Source organism: Erigeron canadensis, chromosome 2 (assembly GCF_010389155.1).
Source record: "Erigeron canadensis isolate Cc75 chromosome 2, C_canadensis_v1, whole genome shotgun sequence".
In the NCBI taxonomy this organism is placed as follows: Eukaryota; Viridiplantae; Streptophyta; class Magnoliopsida; order Asterales; family Asteraceae; genus Erigeron; species Erigeron canadensis.
This window is the reverse complement of record NC_057762.1, coordinates 12,353,607-12,376,271: the sequence shown is the minus strand read 5'-3', so window position 1 is coordinate 12,376,271 and position 22,665 is coordinate 12,353,607. Positions and strand designations below refer to the sequence as shown.

The 22,665-nt window shown below is 32.5% G+C and overlaps 3 protein-coding genes across 3 annotated transcripts; 1 reads left to right on the top strand and 2 right to left on the bottom strand.

The window, feature by feature from the left end:
• Positions 1-6,412: 6,412 nt before the first annotated feature.
• On the bottom strand, positions 6,413-7,337 carry LOC122587727 (uncharacterized protein At2g29880-like). The gene is made up of 2 exons (XM_043759891.1): positions 7,083-7,337; positions 6,413-6,967 (listed from the first exon to the last, which is right to left on the bottom strand). Exons 1-2 carry the CDS (start codon positions 7,335-7,337, stop codon positions 6,413-6,415), a joined length of 810 nt encoding a protein of 269 aa, XP_043615826.1.
• An 897-nt stretch (positions 7,338-8,234) lies between these two features.
• LOC122587726 (protein ALP1-like) lies at positions 8,235-8,738 on the bottom strand. Its single transcript, XM_043759890.1, has one exon. The coding sequence runs from the start codon at positions 8,736-8,738 to the stop codon at positions 8,235-8,237; it is 504 nt and encodes a 167-aa protein (XP_043615825.1).
• A 6,969-nt stretch (positions 8,739-15,707) lies between these two features.
• LOC122588465 lies at positions 15,708-21,985 on the top strand. Its single transcript, XM_043760587.1, has 7 exons — positions 15,708-16,170; positions 16,951-17,030; positions 18,184-18,244; positions 19,407-19,464; positions 20,039-20,096; positions 20,481-20,553; positions 21,738-21,985. Exons 1-7 carry the CDS (start codon positions 15,841-15,843, stop codon positions 21,828-21,830), a joined length of 753 nt encoding a protein of 250 aa, XP_043616522.1. The 5' UTR covers positions 15,708-15,840; the 3' UTR covers positions 21,831-21,985.
• The last annotated feature ends 680 nt before the right edge of the window (positions 21,986-22,665 follow it).

Below are 22,665 nucleotides of genomic sequence, written 5' to 3'. Positions count from 1 at the left end.
TTGATGTCGGTCACATGTTGACAGAATGCACTTAGGGTGAGTCATACCATCAAATTTGCGATATTCGTCTCGGGACCTATGGCTTCTCAGTGAGAACGAACACCCTAGGGACAACAATTTCCATAATGTCAAATATTGTAATGTGATTTAGTTTTTTAACTCAATTGTATGTTGTAACGTGTTTTAGTATTTTCGTTATGTTTAAATATTTAACGTGTTTAAGTATTTTAACGTAGTGTTTACGTATTGATAATGTGTTTTATTGTAATAAAAAAATGTTTATTTAGTTTATGTGTAACAGAATAATGAAATAATAAAATATTAGAAGAATATGTGAATATCGGGTTATAAAGAGTGAGGTGTGTTAGAATATATAAACATAAACATATAACAAATCACGAGTACGCAGCAGAATAGAAACGTATATGCAATACTATTAATTAACAAAGTAATAAATAGAATATGTGTACCTTTACGCAAATCTTCCAATAATGTTATTGATGTTTATTATTATTAATTAAGGGTCTAAAGTAACAGCCCTCTACGATAGCACACTTGACACCCATATGATATATGCTAGTACCCAATCATGAACTTACAAACCCGTTGTGTTCCTCGGTATAGTCGAAACCGAAACCCACCTTTGTTGCCGTTGAACAAAAGTAATTACAAATCAAATAAATCTATTGTAGTTGTAATATTATAATATATAAGTTCCTAAATGGAACAAATATATATTTGTGTTTTTCCTATGAATGAAATAATAATCAACCGTATGACTTTTGTATTCCTTTGGTTCGACCGAGAAAGATAAAAGAGAGATATTTACAAATCTAATTGTCTTGTGTAATTGTATATCAAAACCCTTAACTTTTAACCCCTATATATAGGGATTAATATTTAGGGTTTAATTACTTGATGACCAAGTTTGTAGAGAATTAGAGGCCCACCCCCATTTTAGTGTAATTAGGAAACTTCTTTATTTTCTAATTTTTACTTTGATCTTTCTCTTTTAATTAATTAATAAACACTTTTAATATTTTAATAATTTATTAATTATTTCATGATCAAATTAATCAATATATTACTTTAATACATTAATTAATTATATAGAGTTTATGTATCATTTTTGTGTAACCTCGTAAGCTTAAATAATTATTGGACATGCGTTTATGTAACGTGATCATATACCAACAGCTTCCACTTGAGCATGTTATATAAAGGCAATAACATTGGTTAGCATGTAGCAACACGCCAATGCTCCCGGAAATATTTAAGTATAGTTTCTTAAAGTATCATTTGAAATGATTTAGTCGTTAATATTCATTTGTTTCAGATACTTTGTTAATTATGAATATGGATCAATGTCATTTCATAATTTAACGATTTTGTTTCTCATTTCTGTGACTAATTAAGATTACCAAATTAATCGAGACAACCTCTGGAGTTCATTTGGGTATGGCCATACAAACATCTTAATTAATCAATGAGGGGGCCAAATGGTATCATTCTTCAGTTGCAAATTGAAGGAACAAATCCTGTTTTGACTACAAGTGTCAAGTCATGCTACTTCTCAATATTTCTGAAATAGCCCTTTATTACTACCTTATTCAGGATAACGTAGAACTAAATCAAGAGAATGTAATCCATACATGCTTAACCTACTTGCATCTCAAGTCTAAGGATAACTAAAGTAACCATTTCACGAATTTCACTTAATGACGCTGATCCATAAAATGATAATTCGTTAAGTGGGTTAAGTCTGATATGCATCTCTATGGATAACATGTGAGTTTGACAGGACCATCTTCAAATATTCACAAGAATATTACCAATCTCTTAGATGTGTCTTAGTTAAACCATATTCCCATATATTTAATCGACAATGGACATTTAGAATATTTAAAACATTCATGGATTTAAACATGCAAATATATGACACAATCATTATGAAATAAAATTACTCATACCTAGTATATAATTCATTTATTGATATAACAATTGTTCAACATCCCTTTATCCAAATACCAATCACATATTTACATGGTACAACCAGCTAATTTAAGACCTCTGCCCTCGGCATGCTTATTTGAGCTTTCCTTTACCAATGCATTTGTAAAAGGATTAGCTAAGTTATAATCTGTGTGAACTTTGAGTATCTTAACTTCTCCTAGTACGATTTGTTCACGTGCAAGGTGATGTCGTTTAGGATAATGTCTGACACCTTTCTGAACTCTAAGTTCATTTGGCAATGATAATAGCTTCCGTATTATCACAGTACAGATCCATAGGTGTGTTATTTGAGGGCATCACGTTAAGACCCAAAAAATAAACTTCCTAATCCAGACAACTTTCATGGCGGCTCCTTGAGGCGACAATATACTCAGACTTTGTCACATACATAACAACTGTGGTTTGTTTTTAGCTCATAGCATTCCACCGTGTCTTCATTTAAAATGAAAATTTATCCCGACTGATATTTTGAATCATCTTTATTAGTCTGAAATCCGATATCACAGTATTCATTCACTTTGAATTCTAGATTGGGATTTCAACCATACACCAAGAATAATTCTTTAATAGCACACATGTACTTAAGAATTATTCTTCATAGCAATCCAGTGATCCTTACTTAGATTCTGTTAATATTGGCTAACGATGTTTTGCGCGATTGCAATGTCAGGTCTTAGTGCATCTTATTGCATACATGACGTATCCCACAGCCGAAGCATAAGGAACTCTTTGCATACACTTCACCTCCTAAGGTGTAGAAGCACCGTTCTTTCAAGATAAGTTAAGTCCTTGCATGGAACGAAACCACGCTTAGAATTCTTTATCTTGAAACACTTCAAGATATTATCTTTATAAGCACTTTGACTTAGACTAAACAACGGTTTACTTTTATCTCTATAGATCTTAATTTCAAGAATGAATGCTACTTTACCCAAGTAACATTACTCCCACTAGCTTTGCAATATACACATATGACTCAAGGATTTTAAGCAAAACCAAATTTCTTGATTTCCTTATCAAACTTTTTATTCTAACTCCTTGATGCTTGCTTTAATCCATAGATAGACCTTGAAGCTTGCATACTTTGTTGGGATATTATAGATCGACAAAACCTTATGGTTGAACCATATAAACTTCCTTTTCTAGAAATCCATTTAAGGAAGCGGTTTTGACACCATTTGCCATACCACAAAGTCATAGTACGCTACTATGGATAAAATGATCCTAATAGCTCTAATGTCCGCAATGGGGGAAAAGGTCTTTTCATAGTCAACTCCGTAAAGTTGAGTATAGCCTTTTCCATCCATGTCGGTCTTCTTCTTGAAGATCCATTTACACCCAACGGTTCTACCATTTGGTGGAAGATCAACCAAGCTCCAAACTTGATTATCTTTCATGGATTTCATTTCCACATTCGCAGCTTCAAGCCATTTGTCAGACTCCATATCTGATAATGCAACATTGAAATTAGGAGTTTCATTTGAATCTCCTAATACATGTTCTTCAGACTCAATCATAAGATTTAATCTTTCACGAGCACGTATTGTCCTTGAGGATTTACGAATTGGAATCGCATTTTCATTATCTTCAACTTGAGATTCATCTCTATGAATATTTTCCCCCCCAAGTTGATGATTGCTAGTCTTTTCAGAAGTTGAGACATCTTGCTCTTGAGTCTCATCAAAGTCAACAATCCTCCCACTGTCTTCTTGAAATATGAGTTTCCTTTCAAGGAACTCAACAAATCGAGATACCTTAACAGTGTTGGCGGTAGGAAAGTAGAAGTAGTAACCCCTCGTTTCCTTTGGGTATCCTACAAAGATGCACTTAACGGATCTAGGCTCAAGTTTTTCAGGCGCATCTCTCTTCATAAGAGCCTCACATCCCCAGATCTTTAAGTAAGATAAATTGGGAATACTCCCATGCCACAATTCATGCGGTGTCTTGTCAACCTTCTTGGATGGAACCATATTGAGATTGCATACAACAATCTCTAGAGCATAATCCCAAAATTTTGAGAGTGTTAAGGTTCATCATTTAATCTAACCATGTTAAACAAGGTTCGATTTCTCCTCTCAAATATACCATCATATATAGGATTAAGCTTTGAATAAATCCACAAGCTTTTAGATAATCCTTAAACTTTTTGACTTAAGTATTCTCCACCTCCATCCGAAAAATCTTGGTGGTTTTATCGAGTTTATTTCCTACTTCACTTTTATAATTCTTTGAATATTTCGAAAACTTCATGTTTATGTTTCAGCAAATAAACATAACCATAATGATTGAAATCATTCATAAAAAAGGTGAAGTAACTAGCACCTTTCCTTGACACATGTCTAAATGGGCGACATACATCCGAATGTATTAGTCCAAGTAGTTCCTTAGCCCTCTCCGGATTTATGCGGAAAAGGTATTCTTGTTATCTTGCCGAAAACACAAGACATGCAAATGATTCATCATTTGTTAGACCCCTTCGCTTTGAAGTCTTTCAATACTTATCTTGCTAACGACAACTCCAAAGACACGAATTTATCAAATGATTCATCATTTGATTATAAGATCTCTTCACATTGAAGACTAGACTGTTAATGCGTTTCTTGCTAACGATAATGCCAAAGACACGTATGTATCAAATGATTCATCATTTGATTGTAAGATCTCTTCACTTTGAAGTCTTTAAATGTGTTTCTTGACAAAATTAAACAAGATAACAATTTCAAAGATAGGTAGAGTCCAAGTTAAACTTGACTCCTTTGCTATCAAATTATCATTTGAATCTAATCAACACTTATAATTCAGTTAAGAAGATATTTGAAGAAACTGGTTAAACCAGCTTGCTACTTCTTCTTGTTCAACTCAACTAGATACTTAGGATAATTACTCTTCCAGTGTCTCACTTTAGCATAGTGATGACAAGCCTAGTCTTTAGCCGTATGCTCCCTTTGCCGAAGGGTCTTTTAAGGTTTTTAGACAAAAACACCTTGTTTTCCCTTACCAAAGTTCTTGTTCTTAGCTTAACTTCGGGTGTCTCAAATTTCTTAGGAAAGTTTTTCTCATACTCAATCGACATGGTATGAAGTTCAACTATGCTATGCAAATTTGTAATTGTGCACAAACTTCTCAAAGTCCCTTATACCAATAACAATAAGTAGAAGATAAACATAGTTTAACCTTTCCAAATGCTCAAAGTAACTCCTTATTGTGAGTACATGAGCACTCACCGGTTTCCCATACTCGTATTCAAATTATGGAGTGACTCAATTAACACAAGTAATTCAACTCCAACTTGTTTTCCGTTACATAGACTTGAGTTCTTTGATCACATCATACAAATTGTGCAATCCAAATTGCTTTTTAAAACTCAGAAGCCATGCTTCTAGAATCAAATAAGCAACCTCGATATGTCTATTGTACTAAGTATTTTATGCTTCCAACTACTAAGCAGTGGCACTCACATCAGAATCAGAGGCATCTGAGTTTCAATGACACCAATTTTCTTTTCAACTCTTGGAACAATTCTCTATTGACAAAACAGTCATTGAAATTTGGTTTTAGAAAGTTTTCCCATTCTAGCATCGACCTGAAAGTCGATTGGTGTTTATTTTGTGAAGGATTTGTTGCCATTTACAAAAGAGATTCAAGTTCAATTATCGTTATTTATGATAATTAATCCTTAAGAAATGTAATTTACCCATGTTAAATACTTTTAACAATTAATTTCATTAAAGCTAGGATCCAATTTGACATACCATCACCGCATCTGTTGATCAGCTAGAGATGATGATATTCAAAATGGTAAGTAACGATTAGTAATTGCATATCTAATGCAACTCCTAGAGATATGGAACTTACAACAACACTTAGGGGGCGTTTGGTTCGCGGAATGTTTTTGAAGGAATTGGAATCTGTCAATGGAATTGAAATCTGAATGAATTGGAATCTGAAAGTTTTAAAATCTGTGTTCTGTTTGGTTGGCAGAATTCAATGGAATTTATCAAAGGAATTGGAATGTAATTTATGTCAAATGACAAAAATACCCTTTAATTAATTTTTTTTATAAATTGTCTTCTTGCAAAATTTATAATGTTATTCTAGTTACTTTAGTAAATTATATTATATATATATATATATATTAACTTTTTGCTTTATATTTGAAAGAACTTTTTACTAGTAAACCATTCATACGTAATTCACAATTAATATTCATTTGTCATACACTACAACCATTCATACAAACAAATCCCACAATATGCATCGAATTTGTTCCAAACAAACCAACTATTACAACTTACCATGTCTTTTTCAAACTACAATTGGTTCAAAAAACCGTACATCCAAAAGCTTCAAAATAAGTACCACTAACTTCGACATAAACTACATTACCTTAACCATTTTCTTAATTTTCCGACATCACAAACCGTACCCAATCCTCTCTTTCTTCTTCCTTCAAATCCCAAAAAGTAAGTACACTATCATGATCACTTTTCATTTTAAGAATTGCCTTAAACCTTTCCAATTGAGATAGTGATGTCATTTTTTCAAGCTCCAACGTTAGCATAGTGGTTTTTTTATTAAGTTCAACTTCAAGTTTTATACCTTGACTCAATTCCGCCGATGATTCTTTGAGACGTTCACCAAAATACATAACCGCATCATTGAAACTTTCAACCATAGAAGTTGTTTGAGATGTGCTCTTCCTTTTCTTACTAGGAACACTTGAAACTTCTTCAACTTGAACACTTGTGGTGGTACGTGCCGTGTGGATACCTTTCATCGCTTCATCAAAACTATCATGCGAGTCTTCCTCTAGTTCCTTAATATTCACTTGCTCTTCCATCTCGGTAGCAACCTTGGCTCTATTTCCTTGAGCTCGATCTTTTCCAAAAACAATACATAAATCTTCATAATGTGGAAGCTTTTTATTTTTCCATTTTGATGCCCCTTTATGACTCTATATCACATTAAAACAAAAAATATGTATATATATATATATATCAAATCTGCCATGTTGCTACCTAATTATAATTGTAAACAGCTTAATAATAATAATAAAACCAAGGTAATACCTGGAGATAAGCATCCCATACTCCTGGAGATGTCGTGGTCACACAATTGTTCTCCTTATCATAACCAAACCCACTTGTATTCAACATATCAAATACAACTTGCCAATCTTTTTTCATTGTTTTTATTCTTGATTCAATGTGAGGTTTACCCAAAAGACCCGACTCAGGAAGCGATACTTTCAAGGTTGCTTCAAGATGAGTTAAATACCCGGATCTAAAGCCATTATCGGCTTTATATCCTTCTACATTTACCATGGTTAGTAAAGCTTCCACCAACTTTGCATCTTCTTCTTTCGTCCATCCCCGATAGGTTTTGTTTTGACTTGTCATACCTGTATTATGTAGTAAAAAATAGTTGTAACTAACAGTAAAAACAGGTTACAAAAAACTGCACTAAACAGCAACCAAAACTGCAGCAAAATAACCCAAAACTTGCAGTAAAAACAACATCAAAAATAGCCATACAACTGCAGTAAAAACAGCCCTAAACTGCAGAAAAATCAGCCCAAAACTGCAATAAAAACAGCCTAAAACTTGCAGTAAAATTAGCCATAGAACAGACCTCAAAACTGCATAAAAGTCAACCCAAAACTGCAGTAAAAACAGCCTAAAACTTGCAGTAAAATTAGCCATAGAACAGACCTCAAAACTGCAGAAAACTTAGTCCAATACTGCAGAAAAAACAGTCTAAACTTGCAGTAAAATTAGCCATAGAACAGACCTCAAAACTGCAGAAAAACCAGCCCAAAACTGCAGAAAAAACAGCCTAAAACTTGCATAAAACTTGCAGGAAAACCAGCCCTAAACAATCTAATTAAAGCAACACTCAAACTCCACTACAAATAGCCTAAACAACACTCAAACTGCACTAAAAACAGAAACAGCAAAACAGAACAAAGGTATAACAATAATACAGAAACAGCAACAATAAAACATTATAAATTATGTTTAGAATACAAGGTTCACATAATACTAATAACAGCAGCAACAAAGCAACATCACAAATGGTTCAATCATAGCCTACATAAATGGTTCAAATCACAGCCTACATAAATGGTTCAAATACGACTAGCATTCCAAGACTCAAACATAGTATTTGCCAAGTTATTTCTAAATGTAGTCCACTCGTTTGAAGTTCCAACAGAACTTATATTATCCTTCTCCATATCCATCTCCATTTCCAGCTCCATCTCCGGTTCCCTCATCTACAACATCTTCCATTTCTTGCGGGTCATCTTCTAATTCTTGTCTTATAAAATTATGGAAGAGACAACATGCCATTATGATCCTAATCTTCGTATCGATAGGATAAAATGAGTTGTCCTTTAAAATTTTCCACCTTCCTTTCAAAAGCCCGAAACATCTTTCTATTACATTTCTTGCGGATGAATGTCTCATGTTATAAAATTCTTTTGGTGTAGTCGGTTGGTGTCCATCACTCCAATCATTTAAATGATATCTTTGTCCTCTATAAGGGGCTAGAAAACCCTCTCCATTTGTATATCCAGCATCTACCAAATAGTAACCGGGTCTAGCAACTCTTAATCCATTAGGACGATCAAGAGCATCCCGTAAGACTCTACCATCAGCTGCAGACCCTTCCCAACCCGGTAAGACAAATATGAATTGCATATCTTGTGAACACACGCCTAACATATTTGTGGCGATATCTCCCTTTCTTGTTCTATACCTAGGCCTCTCCCCGATTGGTACTAAACATTGTATGTATGTTCCGTCTAAAGCTCCTAAATAATTCTAAAAGAAAAAAATAAACAGGTTATTATATATTGCAAGTTACTAACATATATATAGTTAATAACTTAATATGATGAATACATATACCTTGAACCATTTCCATCTATGGTCGGTGGAGTTCTCAGGAACGGGTTCGGGTTTCTTTAGCAAACGTGAATGCAATCTGATAACCGCATTGCATACTCGGGAAAAAGTTCTACTAATTGTTTCTCCCGAACGATGAAAGTTGCTTATCATGACACGATTCTTAATATTATGAGCTATCATATGAAGAAAAATAGTAACTTGTTCTTCTATATCCATATTTCTACTTGCTTTTAAACCACCAAATGTTATAAGCATGCCACACAACTTCTCAAAACACCTCCGAGTCATCCTAATATTTGATATTGCTAAAGTATCGCTCCCGTAAACATATCTATTCAAAATTGAGTGTCGACTTATTTTTGACAAAGTGTATCGAATACATGGTTTATCAATTTGGTATTCAATAACCAACATGTAAAGACATACAATAAACCAACAAATAATTATATTCACTTGATTCCACCAAGCTAGAATCAATATTTGTCTTCTTTGCTTACGTTTTCGGGCTGTTAAACTAAGCCGTGCCATGTCCTGTCCATAAAATTTTCATATATTACACTTGAAGAACAACTGGTTTTACATATACCCATTTAACAGTATGTGTGTATATATGTATAGATATAATAAAAAAAAAGAGCAGAGACATATATACTAGCATAACAAGTTATTAATAATTAAAACCTAACTTAACAATTCCATGATGATAAAAGAGGTGAAACGAAAATCAGTGATAGATTTATATATATATATACGGATTTATATATATATATAGAGAGAGAGAGAGATTTACGAAGAAGATAAAGGTTTTGAAGAAGATGAAAAAATATTTACCTTTTGGAAGAACAATATAGATCTAGATCAGGTAGGTGAAGGTTTTGAAGATGATGGAATTATGTTGCAGCTAGGGTTCATTTGTGGTGGGAGGGGCTTTTGGTCTATTGTTTGAATTCCAAAGGATTCATAAGCTTTCCATTGATATATGGATGGAATTAGGAATTCATTAATTTAAAGAATTTGATGGAAAATTCTAAATTCCAATTCCAACCTGTTGTTGAACCAAACATAGGAAAGTGTGGGATTCAAATTCCAATTCCTAGGAATTCCATGAAGCAAACACCCCCTTAGAGGTTTTTAAGTGTTTTGTAAACATGTTTTGTTCCATCTTATGTCACGGGTCAAGGTCTCACTGTCTTAACTCATTTTACGTCACCCAATTAAGAACGTGTAAATAGTCCGCCGTTGGTCTCACAACGGGTCGGTAATCTACCCTGAAGAGATACCATCCGCCTACGGTCTCACGTAGGGTCAAATAGTACCTGGCAGGTGTTCTAAGCGAAGTGGGTGACAATGACTTAACTTTGAATGGGTAATGCATTTGATGTGAATCAAAAGTTTATGTATGAAGACTCATGCAAATCTTCTTAACATAATGTTTAATAAAATCATTTGTATAGTCTTAACAACACAAGAGAGCTTGATAGCTCCATTTAAACGCACAAAGAAGCGCAAGGGCAAAGGTTTGCGATGGACGCAATTAAAAACTCACCCTTTTAGAAGGCTAATGCACTCCGACTTATACATCTCTTAGAGTTTGTTCAAATGGGTGAGCCGGTGTATCTCAAGGTTGTAAGACTCCAATTTTATTAAAAAATCTCTATTTCGATAATGTTTAGTCAAGTTTATTTTTCCAAGAAACTATTTTGCATCACCATTTATACCTCAATAAATACGCAAAACAATAAACTTACTAATCTATTAACTATTAAGAATGCAACGAGTTATGGTAGGCCACCTTAACATGTCTCTATGGTTGCAATTTATGTTTAATCTGTGAAGTCCCTCACTCGATGGTTTAACCCACAAGTGTAGAATACAACAAGTCAAGTAATCACTAGATAGGACTAGTATGAAACGTCAAGTAAGCACTAGATTGGACTAGTATTACGATAAATAAAAATGCAAGAATATATATAAAGTAATACGTACTTAAGCAATATAAAGATAAGCAAGTAAAGTAAATGGTGAGACACTATGTAATTTTCAAGTGCATTTTATTTATTGATGTTAAATAAAATACAAGGTTGTTGCGGAACAAGATATTACAAAGTAAGTATCTAAACAACCTATGAATTACAAGTGATCTAATTTTGATAAATAAACTCCTTGATCGAAATACTTAAAGTTGTGAAGTATAACTGTTTAGATCGAGAGTATTTGAGCAAAGACACCAAATTGCAAAAGTATGTTATTTGGACAAAGAAGTGACTTGGTATTTATAGGGAAAAAGAATAAATATAATATTTTTTTTGCCGTACAAATATGGTTACATGCATTTAAGGAAATTACTTTAATTTATTAAATGCATTGATTAAAGTACAAGAATAAAGTCACATGATAGTGACTTGTCTTCTAATTAACCAACCACCTTTACATGCGTGTAAGGCTTTTAACAAAGGACAAATGGATTGTCCAGGTAAAGGCATGTAAAGACATAACGTCAATTCCTCGTAATCAGTGTTCAGACTTGTAAGGTCTAGAGCACTGACAAGGACTCCAGTCGGGAGATTTGGTAAGTCTTCCAGTGAGCTCCGCTATTTGTCAGACTTCTTTCTTCAGACTTCAGTCTTCGACTTCAGTGAGAATGTTCTTTAGTGGAAAGATCTTGACTGGAGTAAAGTCCAGTGAACAAATCTGGTGGAATCCAGATTCTTGTACAAGTAAGTTGTTCACTGGTCTTCACATAATTTCTGGACAAATCTTCAGAGGGTTTCAGTAATCACGTCTGGAGCGAGTCCAGTAAATCTGGACCTAACATAATACGGATCCCTCTTTATAGAAGAGGACCACATACATCAAGTTGCCTTGATTGCGTAAGCCTTAAACATATACTGTATAAAACAATTAATTATCACATAAACACATAGTTGCTGACTGAAAATTTCCAGTAGCTTCACTACCTGTTTAGACCTTTTTCTGGTCCGATTCAGGTTTCGACCAGAACTACAAAGTTTTAGCCCTATGTGTTGAGCATCAACAGTTCGAAGCACAGCCTCTAAATCATTACGGATTAAAAGATATGAAGTTTTTAGTAAACTGTCGCAAAGCAGAAAAATCACACGAAAAATTCACATAGTCATACAATTATCTCATAATTAACCCTAATTATTGGATCATCATGCTATGCCTTTTATATCACTATATTACAGTAATAATCACAAGGAATTTTGCATGAATCCCTTATTTTATAATCTTTTATTATACTAAAACACAGTTGCTCTAATAACTTATTAACAAATCACAACTCTCAATTTCTTCAAATTTTAATTTTGACTTTTTTGACTTTAACTAGATAAGTAAATAAATATTAACAAGTTATTATGGAAAGATTTACCGACTAAATATCTATGTATTAGATATATATAAATCTTATTTAATATATTAAAACCTAGCACATTATATTGTTTCATAGTCGAGTTATCTATATTATCAAATAAAGATAAAGTTATTATGGATAAACATGCCGACTAACTATATTTATGTATTAGATAAAAATATAAATCATATTTTGTATATAATTTTAATTTTAATTTTTTTTATCTTAATCTTAATCTTAATATAAATTATAATAATAATTATCCAAATAGATTATTATATTAGTATTTATATTAGTTTGTAGAAAAAAACTCATTAATTTATATTTTTTGTTTTTCATCAATAATTTATATTTTTAAACCCTTAATACTTCATTTATATTTATTTTTAGTCATCAATTTGAGAGGATTTTTTTTAAAAAAAATTTTAATCTTAATTTTTTTTTATCTTAATCTTAATATAAATTCTAATAATCATTATCCAAATAGATTATTATATATTATTTATATTAGTTTCTACAAAAAGTCTCATTAATTTATACTTTTTTGTTTTCCATCAACAATTTATATTTTTAAACCCTTAATACTTTATTTATATTTATTTTTAGTCATCAATTTGAGAGGCTTTTTTAAAAAAATTTTAATCATTTAATTAATTAAAAAAACTTCAAATATTTAATTTAACTTCAAGTATATACTTGAATTTCAAGTACAAAATCACAAGTATGTTTATATTTTAATTCTTAATTATTTTTATAATAATATCACATTTTGAGTACAACTGGTTTCAAAAATCTTTATAATAGAAAAATTATTATAGTATATGCCTTGTGGAATTACTACAGAATACAATTCCATCAATATGTCTCAGCTAATAATGACAGTGACGAAAATGTAATTATTGTACAACAACTTGCAACGTATAACATTTGGAACCTTATATCTTCAAAATTATAAGCTGTTACGACTTAAATGTATGAAAATATAATAGTGAGATATCGTACACTATTATTTAACAACCTTAAATAAAACAAGTACACTAGCATACAATTTATATAAAATAAACATGCCAATTTATAATATCAAAACTTGCTTAGAGGGTTTCAATTAACCATTAAATTAGGTTGAAGTTAATTAAACAAAACCCTAATTTATTTAATTAAAATTCGACTTTTATAGTAAATAAAACAATCAAAAAACGATTTTTAATATTTAATTAACAATTAAATCGAACCAACCCTAAACCCCCTTCAAGTTTTGATCTTTGTAACTAATAAATCACATAGGTGGCTCGTGATACCACTGTTAGAATATATAAACATAAACATATAACAAATCACGAGTACGCAGCAGAATAGAGACGTATATGCAATACTATTAATTATCAAAGTAATGAATAGAATATGTGTACCTTTGCGCAAAACTTCCAATAATGTTATTAATGTTTATTATTATTAATTAAGGGTCTAAAGAAAATCACCTCTATGATCGCACACTTAATACCCCTATGATGTATGCTAGTACCCGATTACAAACTCATAAACCCGTTGTGTTCCTCAATGTAGTCGAAACTTAAACCCACCTTTGTTGCCCGTCGAACAAAAGTAATTACAAATCAAACAAATCTATTGTAGTTGTAATATAAGATCCTAAATGGAACAAATATATATTTGTGTTTTTCGTATGAATGAAATAAAAATCAACCATATGATTTTTGCATTCCTTTGGTTCGACAGAGAGAGTGAGAGAAATATTTAAGGTTTTACAAATCTAATTGTCTTGTGTAATTATATATCAAAACGCTTAACTTTTAACCCCTATATATAGGGATTAATATTTAGGGTTTAATTACTTGATGACCAAGTTTATAGAGGATTAGGAAACCCTCTCTTAAATTTGGCCCACCCCCATTTTAGTGTAATTAAGAAATTTCTTTATTTTCTAATTTTCACTTCAATCATTCTCTTTTAATTAATTAATAAAAACTATTACTCTTTTAATAGTTCATTAATTATTTCATGATTAAATTAATCAATATATTACTTTAATACATTAATTAATTACATAGAGTTTACGTGTAATTTTTGTGTAACCCCGTAGGCTTAAATAATTACCGGACATGCATTTATATAACGTGATCATATATCAACAAGGTGTTCTTGAGTATTATAGAAAAGTGAAAAATATAGTTTCTCGACTGGAAAAATATAGACCTTTACCATCATACTTAAATGTTGTTAAGCATTTAAGTTCAATGTTTCTCGACTCTTATAACCACTTAAAGTGAAAATATTTTTACTGGCTCTATATACTGGAAGAGAACAAATAACTTTACTTATGATCAAAATTACAATTCTGTATAGAGTATGGACGTAGATGATCCGTTTCCCAAATCTACGTACAAGTAAAAATGAGTTCTTTAATTTTATGTTTCCTTTTTTTTTATGTATATAATTTGTTCATTTGGCGGGGAAAAAAATAAATAAAACCACAACCAGAAATTAGAAATTGCATTAATAATAGTCACTGTTATTCAGTTATTTTTCTTCCATTTGGGCCTTTGTGGTGTTTGGAGAAGAGATATCATAAAGAAGAAAGATTAATAACTTGATACTGACATTAGATTTTGCTTCCTTTTGTCTTGCTTTTTTATTTTTATTTTTTAAAGTAATTTGATATTCATTGTATCAGAAGAAAGATGAATATATGCTAGAGTTAACATCATACGAAAACTTCAAAGTTATGTGTTATCTTTAAAGCAATAGTGGGAAAGTAATTGATTATGATTTAGTTATCCCCATCATTGTTGCTACAGCTAAAGTCTTAATTGCAAATACATGGCAAAAAATCTGGTTCTTTGCCACAAAATCCATTTATTTGAAAAAAGACACGAGACGATAAAGAAAGTAGTTTTTGACTTTCGTATTCAAACCAGAAGCCTTGCGGCAAAATATACAGGGACGAAAATGTTATATGATTTTTTATATTTAAATGTATTTAAATCAATGATTTAAAAAGTTTGATATTTTATTATTTAGGTTGGGTAATTTGATACTTTTAATATGAGATGGCTATATTTGAGATTTATAAAACCAATTGAGTTAGATAAAGTGGTTAGAACTTTGACTCTTGAGACAGACAGAAGTCAACGGTTCGATCCCATCTCCAACAAACCTAAAGGTCTTTTTTACCAAACGCCTGCATTTTACATTATAAACCAATTACTCGTGATGTAATTAATAATAGAAATTTTTTTAAAATCCTTAGTTATGTGAAACAATTCTTTTAGGCATTACTAGCATTAAATTAAGGAAAAAACAATTATGTTCCTCTTCTTACAATCTCCCCTGGTAATCACGTGTAGAAATCTTTCCGCTCTCAAAATCTGGGTAGCCCGTTAAATTAAATAGAAAAAAAGAATTATTTAATTTAACAAAATTCGGGGAAAAGAGAACTGCAAAAATACCAAATTCATCCCATCTTATCCAATATTCTTCTTGTACCCCCTCAAACATCTCTGGAAAATTGAAGATAGTTGATCAGATATGATGGCGGCAATCAGAATTGTATCAATAACCTCACAATCACACCAACCACCATCACCACCATTTCCGACAATACCAAAACAAGAATTACCCACTTCAATAACAACAACAAGAAGAGCATTTGTTTCAGTTTGCAGTGTATCATCTCTAATTTCATTAATTCAACCTCCAAATCTCTTTGCTCAAACTCCTTCTTCTTCTCCTCCTTCTCCTTCAACTAATAGAACAATTCTTTCGGGCATTACCAGCACTAAATCTTGGTTTCGGTTCTTTGGTGATGGATTTTCCATTCGAGTCCCTCCTGATTTTCAGGACATCATGGAGCCTGAGGTCTTTCCCCTTTCCTTCTTTTTTCTTTAATTTTTTTATTTATTTGTTATTTCCTTATGTATGTGTTTTTGTGTGTATTGAATTCTTAAATTTATCATTTTTCATCATCATGTAATGCACAATGCTACTATATAATGTTGCTATTACAATCACTCCCAAAATGCAAGTAAATTAACGACCGCTACCATAAGATAAGGGGAGGTGAGATGTAGATGGCCTTACCCTTACCATAAGATAGAGAAACTGGTTCTAGATGGATCTCCATAGTAGGGAGTGAGGATTGGAGCCTTAACCCGTAATGAGGTTTTTCCCCTAATCCATCCCTACTTGTTAATCACTCCCAAAATGTGCATCTTTTTAAGTACTTGCCTGGGTATGTGTTTCTACATTCATCAGATAATTAGTATAGTTCAAATTCTAAGAAGCTTATATTGTTTGCTTTTAAAAGAATCCTAACCAATTCGCTAAAATAATTACCATCTTCTTTCTGAAATAAAATTTGATTTATCCCCAACTCCAACTGGACTCCCCATCACTGGGCTACTATCTACTTTTTCATATAACAAAATTATTGCACAAACTCTTTATGATGGGCTTAGTGAGTTACGATCAATAATCCCAGACGGGTGTCACCATGCCAACTTATATAATACCGACTAGTCTGTCAAACTGTAAACCAGCTCATTCTTAGTCTCCATTTTTCTAGTTTTAGCTAATAAATTAATCTGCACTCTTTTCAGAAAATCAATGGTGCTTTATTGTTGTTTTATGTTTTTGCAGGATTATAATGCTGGTTTATCTCTGTACGGAGATAAAGCTAAACCAAAGACATTTGCAGCACGGTTTGCTACACCTGATGGGTAAGGTTATAATGACTACATCATTACATGTTCATATGTGCTATGTTATCTTTTGTTACATATATGGAACTGTAATTTTCCTAGACTCGCTATTTGTCTTTAGGTGTAGTAATTACAAAAGTTGTTGCCGATTTGTCATTGACTAGTTATTCATGTTCAGGCATAGCAATTTCATCCCTATTTTTTGTTTCCAGTTATGGGTTCTATTTATCCCCAACATGATACATATATATATATATATAGCTAAATTTAAATCTGGTCAAATGGGTCGGTATACCCAAAATTGTTTAGCATACAGTCTCCTAAATCACTTGAGAATAGAGATCTAGATCTGACTATCTGAGAGATTCCGGTTTTCCTTCTCCGGCGAAGTCGTCGAGAATATTCTTTCAAGGGTAAAACCCTAGGTCGGAGGTCCTCCCGGAAGTAGCCTCTCTACCTTTGCGTAGGGGTAAGGCTGTCTACATCATACCTCCCCCAAACCCGGTTTTTGCCGGATTGGGTACCGTTGCCGTCTCCTGAATCACTTTATTGCAAAATTTATATTTTAATCAATCTCTAAAAGTGAACAAAAGGCATTGTCCGGTCAACCTAACCCGACGAATATCAAAGACCTGCACATTTTGAACCATTAATCAACCTGACCGTCCTGTGTATGTATATCTTCCGTCTTTTCTCATGCACGACTTTACAGTTCCAAATTAACCAATAATTTAATTTCGTATGCTATTGATGTGATACAAGGCAACTAAGGCTTTGATACATAACGTTAATTTTTTTCTTTTCATTCATAAGATTGTTGACTATTTTTTCTCATTTTGTTTCAGATATTTTTTTATTCTCGTTACAGAAATGCAGAACACCAAATACTTATACTAATGCAATTTCAAACATGTCACTTTTTGTTCGAAATTTTCTTATTCTGGCAAAGCATATTGTTCTTTTCGAAGGAAAACATTTGAAAACAGATTTTTGTTATATTTAAGAAAAGGCAATTATCCACACATCCACACACATCTATAAATTCTCAGACATAGAATCTAGTTATTTTGAGATTTATTCATTTATTGCAAAAATAATGCACCAGTTTTTTTAGGATATGCGAGTGTTGCTAAATGATTATGTAGTCTTACTGGGTTAGCAATTCATACAGATCTGAAGTTTTAAGCGTTGTCCTTCGGCCATCTAATCAACTCAAGATCACATTTTTAGAGGTTTGTAAGATTTTGAACTTTCAGGGTTATTTTTTATTGAAGTTCTATACGATAGAGATGCAATGTTGAGACTGTCGTCTATTTTTGTCACTAGTTACAAAATTTACAATATGTAACTCACACACACACACACACAGACACACACACACACACACACACATACACACAGACAGACCCACACACACTAAAAGAATAACTACGCAATGCGACGGGCCTGAACATGTCGTGGAAGATGATGATTTCCATTGTTAATATAGGTTAATATCCATATCATTTGTTTTTGCCCCCACTTTTTAATTCTAAAATTTCAATCCTCACTAATCCCCCACTTAAACACACTTTTCCACACAATTATGAAATGTCAAAAATACCCCTCCTTAAAAAGTTAAAGAGTCAACCTTTTAAATTAAAACCTCTTCCTCTATTATATATATATATATATGTAGGGTAAGGTTTATGTGAGAACTATTCACATATGAACATAGGTAATTATAAGTATAACTCGATAGTTCATATGTGAACGAATATGTTCACATATACCATTCACATTTGAAGATCAAGTTATAATATAGAAGTTCTCATGGTTCTTCCAATTCAAATGGTTCTCACATGAACCTTTTCCTATATATATATATATACTTCAATTAGCATAATTTCATGATTGGAATGTCTAGTTATCAATGTTATGCATGATTTGATTGTATTGATTAGATGGACAAGGTTCCTCTGTTTTGCGTACTTAGAATGTTGCAATAAAAAGTAGTTTATTTTGACATTTTGCCAACAAAGAATACATTGGATTACACAATACACTCATTCCAAATGGAAATTTATATGATTTCTTATGTAATCTTTAATGTAAACACATTTATATATGTTTTGCTTGCTTTCATCTTTACTTTTGATGGGGTAGATTTTATGCCAAGGGAGATGATATCTACAAAATAAAGTTTAGCCATACGTGATAAGTACAATTAATTTTTTGTAGAATGTACAACTATGTAAGACATACCATTGGTGCGTATGGCTAAACTTTGTTGTGTGGATTTCACTTGCCTTTTGGCAATTGTGTCTTGTTGAGAATTATGATACATAACACTTTATATTCCACATTCTGCATCCAATGGTTTTTGAGTGTTAGCTAACATTATAATCTTTGCAGGCCAAAGATGTTTCTGATTTTGGTACATTAAAGGAAGCAAAGAAAATTTTTGTTCCAGGTAAATTTTAATGTGAGCATGGACCAAGTGGATCCATTTCAAACCATTTCTTTGAAATAGATAATTTGGGTAATATGTGAATGCTAATGGGTCGGGTAAATGGAGAAGGTTTTCCATGTTTAGGTTATCCGTGGAGGGCAACTCTTTGACATGAATGTACGTGGCCTAACAGGGGTATCTCTGTGACCGAATCTGAACGCGTTCCCTGGCCACCCCAAGATGTTTACCTTGGTAATGGGTGTCAAATAGCTACAGATAAAAACAGTTATACAAAAAGGAATTAAGTCGGATGCAGTGCTTAATATCTCCTACGTGCTTTCATGAAAAAATCTGCAGCACTGCTTCGATAATCGTTTGTCATACAAAGGAGAAATGACTTTTCTTCATACATTAATTAATTAATCATTAACTCCATACAAATGAGAAACATTTGTTGACGAGTCAGCCCATTCAGTTTTGATCAGTCCCAAAAATGTGCCAATTCTGACATGTTATTCCATTTGGCTCAGCCATGCCATACACTCTGACATTTTGGACAACTTTTACATCCCTGATTTTCATTGATATCTTGTAGGTGGGACAGATCTATATTCTGCACGAGTCATAAAAATAAAGGAAGATGACGGTTACAGGTAGTTTTTTGTGTTACATTTACGTATTCCATATAAATGATGAAATATCCAAAGAAGGTAAAGGTCAAAAGGCTTTGATCCATTTTTGAGTCAAGTTTACATTTTTGTTTTTTTTTCCCCTTTAGTTGGAGATGCTACTTATAAATTAAATGATGGCCTAGACATATAAACAACTTCGTCGTTTATAAAAAAAGCTACATTTCTGATAATTAAATACTTGACAAAGGGAATTCTTGCAAGATTGTCGCATAAAAGTTTGTAGTTACACTGAATACATGATCATGTTCAATTCATTTGAGTCTTAAGATCAAGATTTTTGGTTTCTTGAATTGTTTTACAATAAATTTTCTGATTAATATTGTTTTTTGATTCGATTTTCATCAGGACCTATTATTTCTATGAATTTGGGAATGATGATCAGCATGCTGCATTAGTAGCTGCAGTCAATAGTGGAAAGGTATATATTTAGGTACCATGAAGACTCCTTTTTGAAACACAAAATACATTATACGCTTGAGGAAGCAATGAGGTGGGTCGAGTAATGGGTAAAATAGTATGTTTACTTACCATGAAGTCTCTTTAAACATAAAATTCGCCCTACATTAGAGGGAACAAATAGTTATATGGGTGGTTCAGGTCATATATTAGTATGAACTGAAATATATCGACACTTTTTTGCTCTTTCATATAATAGTCATCTGCAGCGATGGATGCCACCACCCCAAGTATTGAATTTCTTCCACTAAAGTCACCAATATATCAAAACAACTTTATAGGTCATCCCGGTAAATGAGTAGTTCACAATAAACTTATTGTTTTCTTATTAAATTCAAAGACATGTTATGCATTATCTTATATATCTGACCTAAATTGACATAAATGAAAAGTGCAAGTCAAAGACGTACTTGGTGGCCTACCGAAGCTCTTATGATTGAGGGATAATGGCATACGAATGTAACCACCTATGACAAAATGGTTATGTAATGTAGTGATCTACTCGGGTGGCTATGTAATGTATGCACCTATGTTTTTTGGCTATACTATGTAAAATATGTACGGACCTTACATAGTATAGCAAAAAAAAATACATAGGTCCTTATATTGATTGACCCAAATTACATAGTATATCCAAAAAAACATAGGTGCATACATTACATAGCCACCTGAGTAGGTTACTACATTACATAACCATTTTGTCCTAGGTGGTTACATTTGTATGCAATTATCCCTATGATTAATGAGTGGCCTTAATTGAAAAAGTTCATACTAGGTGGCATCCAACATATATTACCTATGTTGCAAATTGAAGATGATTGCATTAAAAATCCACTTTGATAACCTCAAGGGGGTGGCCAAGTGGCAAGAGGTTGGGATACTTACATGTAGGTCCCAAGTTCAAACTGTAAGCTGGAAATCATTGGCATCACCCGTCCCAACCTAATAATTTTAGAGGAGGATTGAATATAGGTTCTGGGCTATGAATTTATCTGTGATTAATGAAGGTTACTGTATTCGGTATTGGTTGAACTTGGTTCGCCTAAAACACTTTTGTATCTCAATATTTTTACCTTCATAAATAATTAGTCTATCAAACATGAGGTATATATAACTCTATTTTTTCTTTGAAAATACATTTTGTAGACAATTATCGCCGGAGTGATTGCGCCACAGTCTAGATGGGACAATGATGGTGTAAAGCTTCGGTCTGCGGCTGTTTCATTGACAGTTCTATGAGAGTGAAGATTTGCTTACATTAGAGTGAAATTTTTTTGATCATGAATCTCAAAGATGTATAGAGATTATTCTTTTTCATATATAATTAAAAATATCTCTAATGTGTGCACTAAAGTTTAATCTAAATTTAGTGTATAGAATGAATCTTTTTGGCATATTCTCTCACTCCTGCAGGTGCTCAATAATGTTCACCCCATGGTACAATTGGTGGTGTTATCCCAAGATAGATACGAACATAGATGACTGGGTAGAGTAGTCTCTAGACATGTACCTCCAAATGTTGAGTACGATTAACCTCTAGATTTGAAATCCCTGCTTATATACCCGGTATTGGCCATAATTCACAAGAACATTCTGTAGTCTTAGTAACAATTCCAATAGTCTGGTTAGATGTACTAATATGTAGACATAATGCACTTTGCTCTAGGTGCGCCATGAAGATGTGAAATCCATCGTGTATTTACTACCTCATTGTGCAAATTTGTATGTGTAGAATTGGTGCATGCATGTTGGTTCACATTCTTTTACATTTGATAATGTATGGGAATATGAGGGCTGTGTTTTCTCGCTATAGATATAAATATATAATGGTATGATGTTAATGTATGGGCGGGTATTTTGCTTGAGCGGTTAACTCTAATGTGACAATTTAATTTTCTGTTTATCAATGGGAATTTGGTCGGTCAGACAAACGTTTTGTGCTTATTTTGTAAACATTGTGTTTATTATGCGGATGAACACTTATGATAAAAGCTTTCAACTCGCCCTCCAAATTGAGGTAGCCTTTCGTGTGTCATGCAATAACTAGTATTGGGGTTAATTTAGAATGGAGACC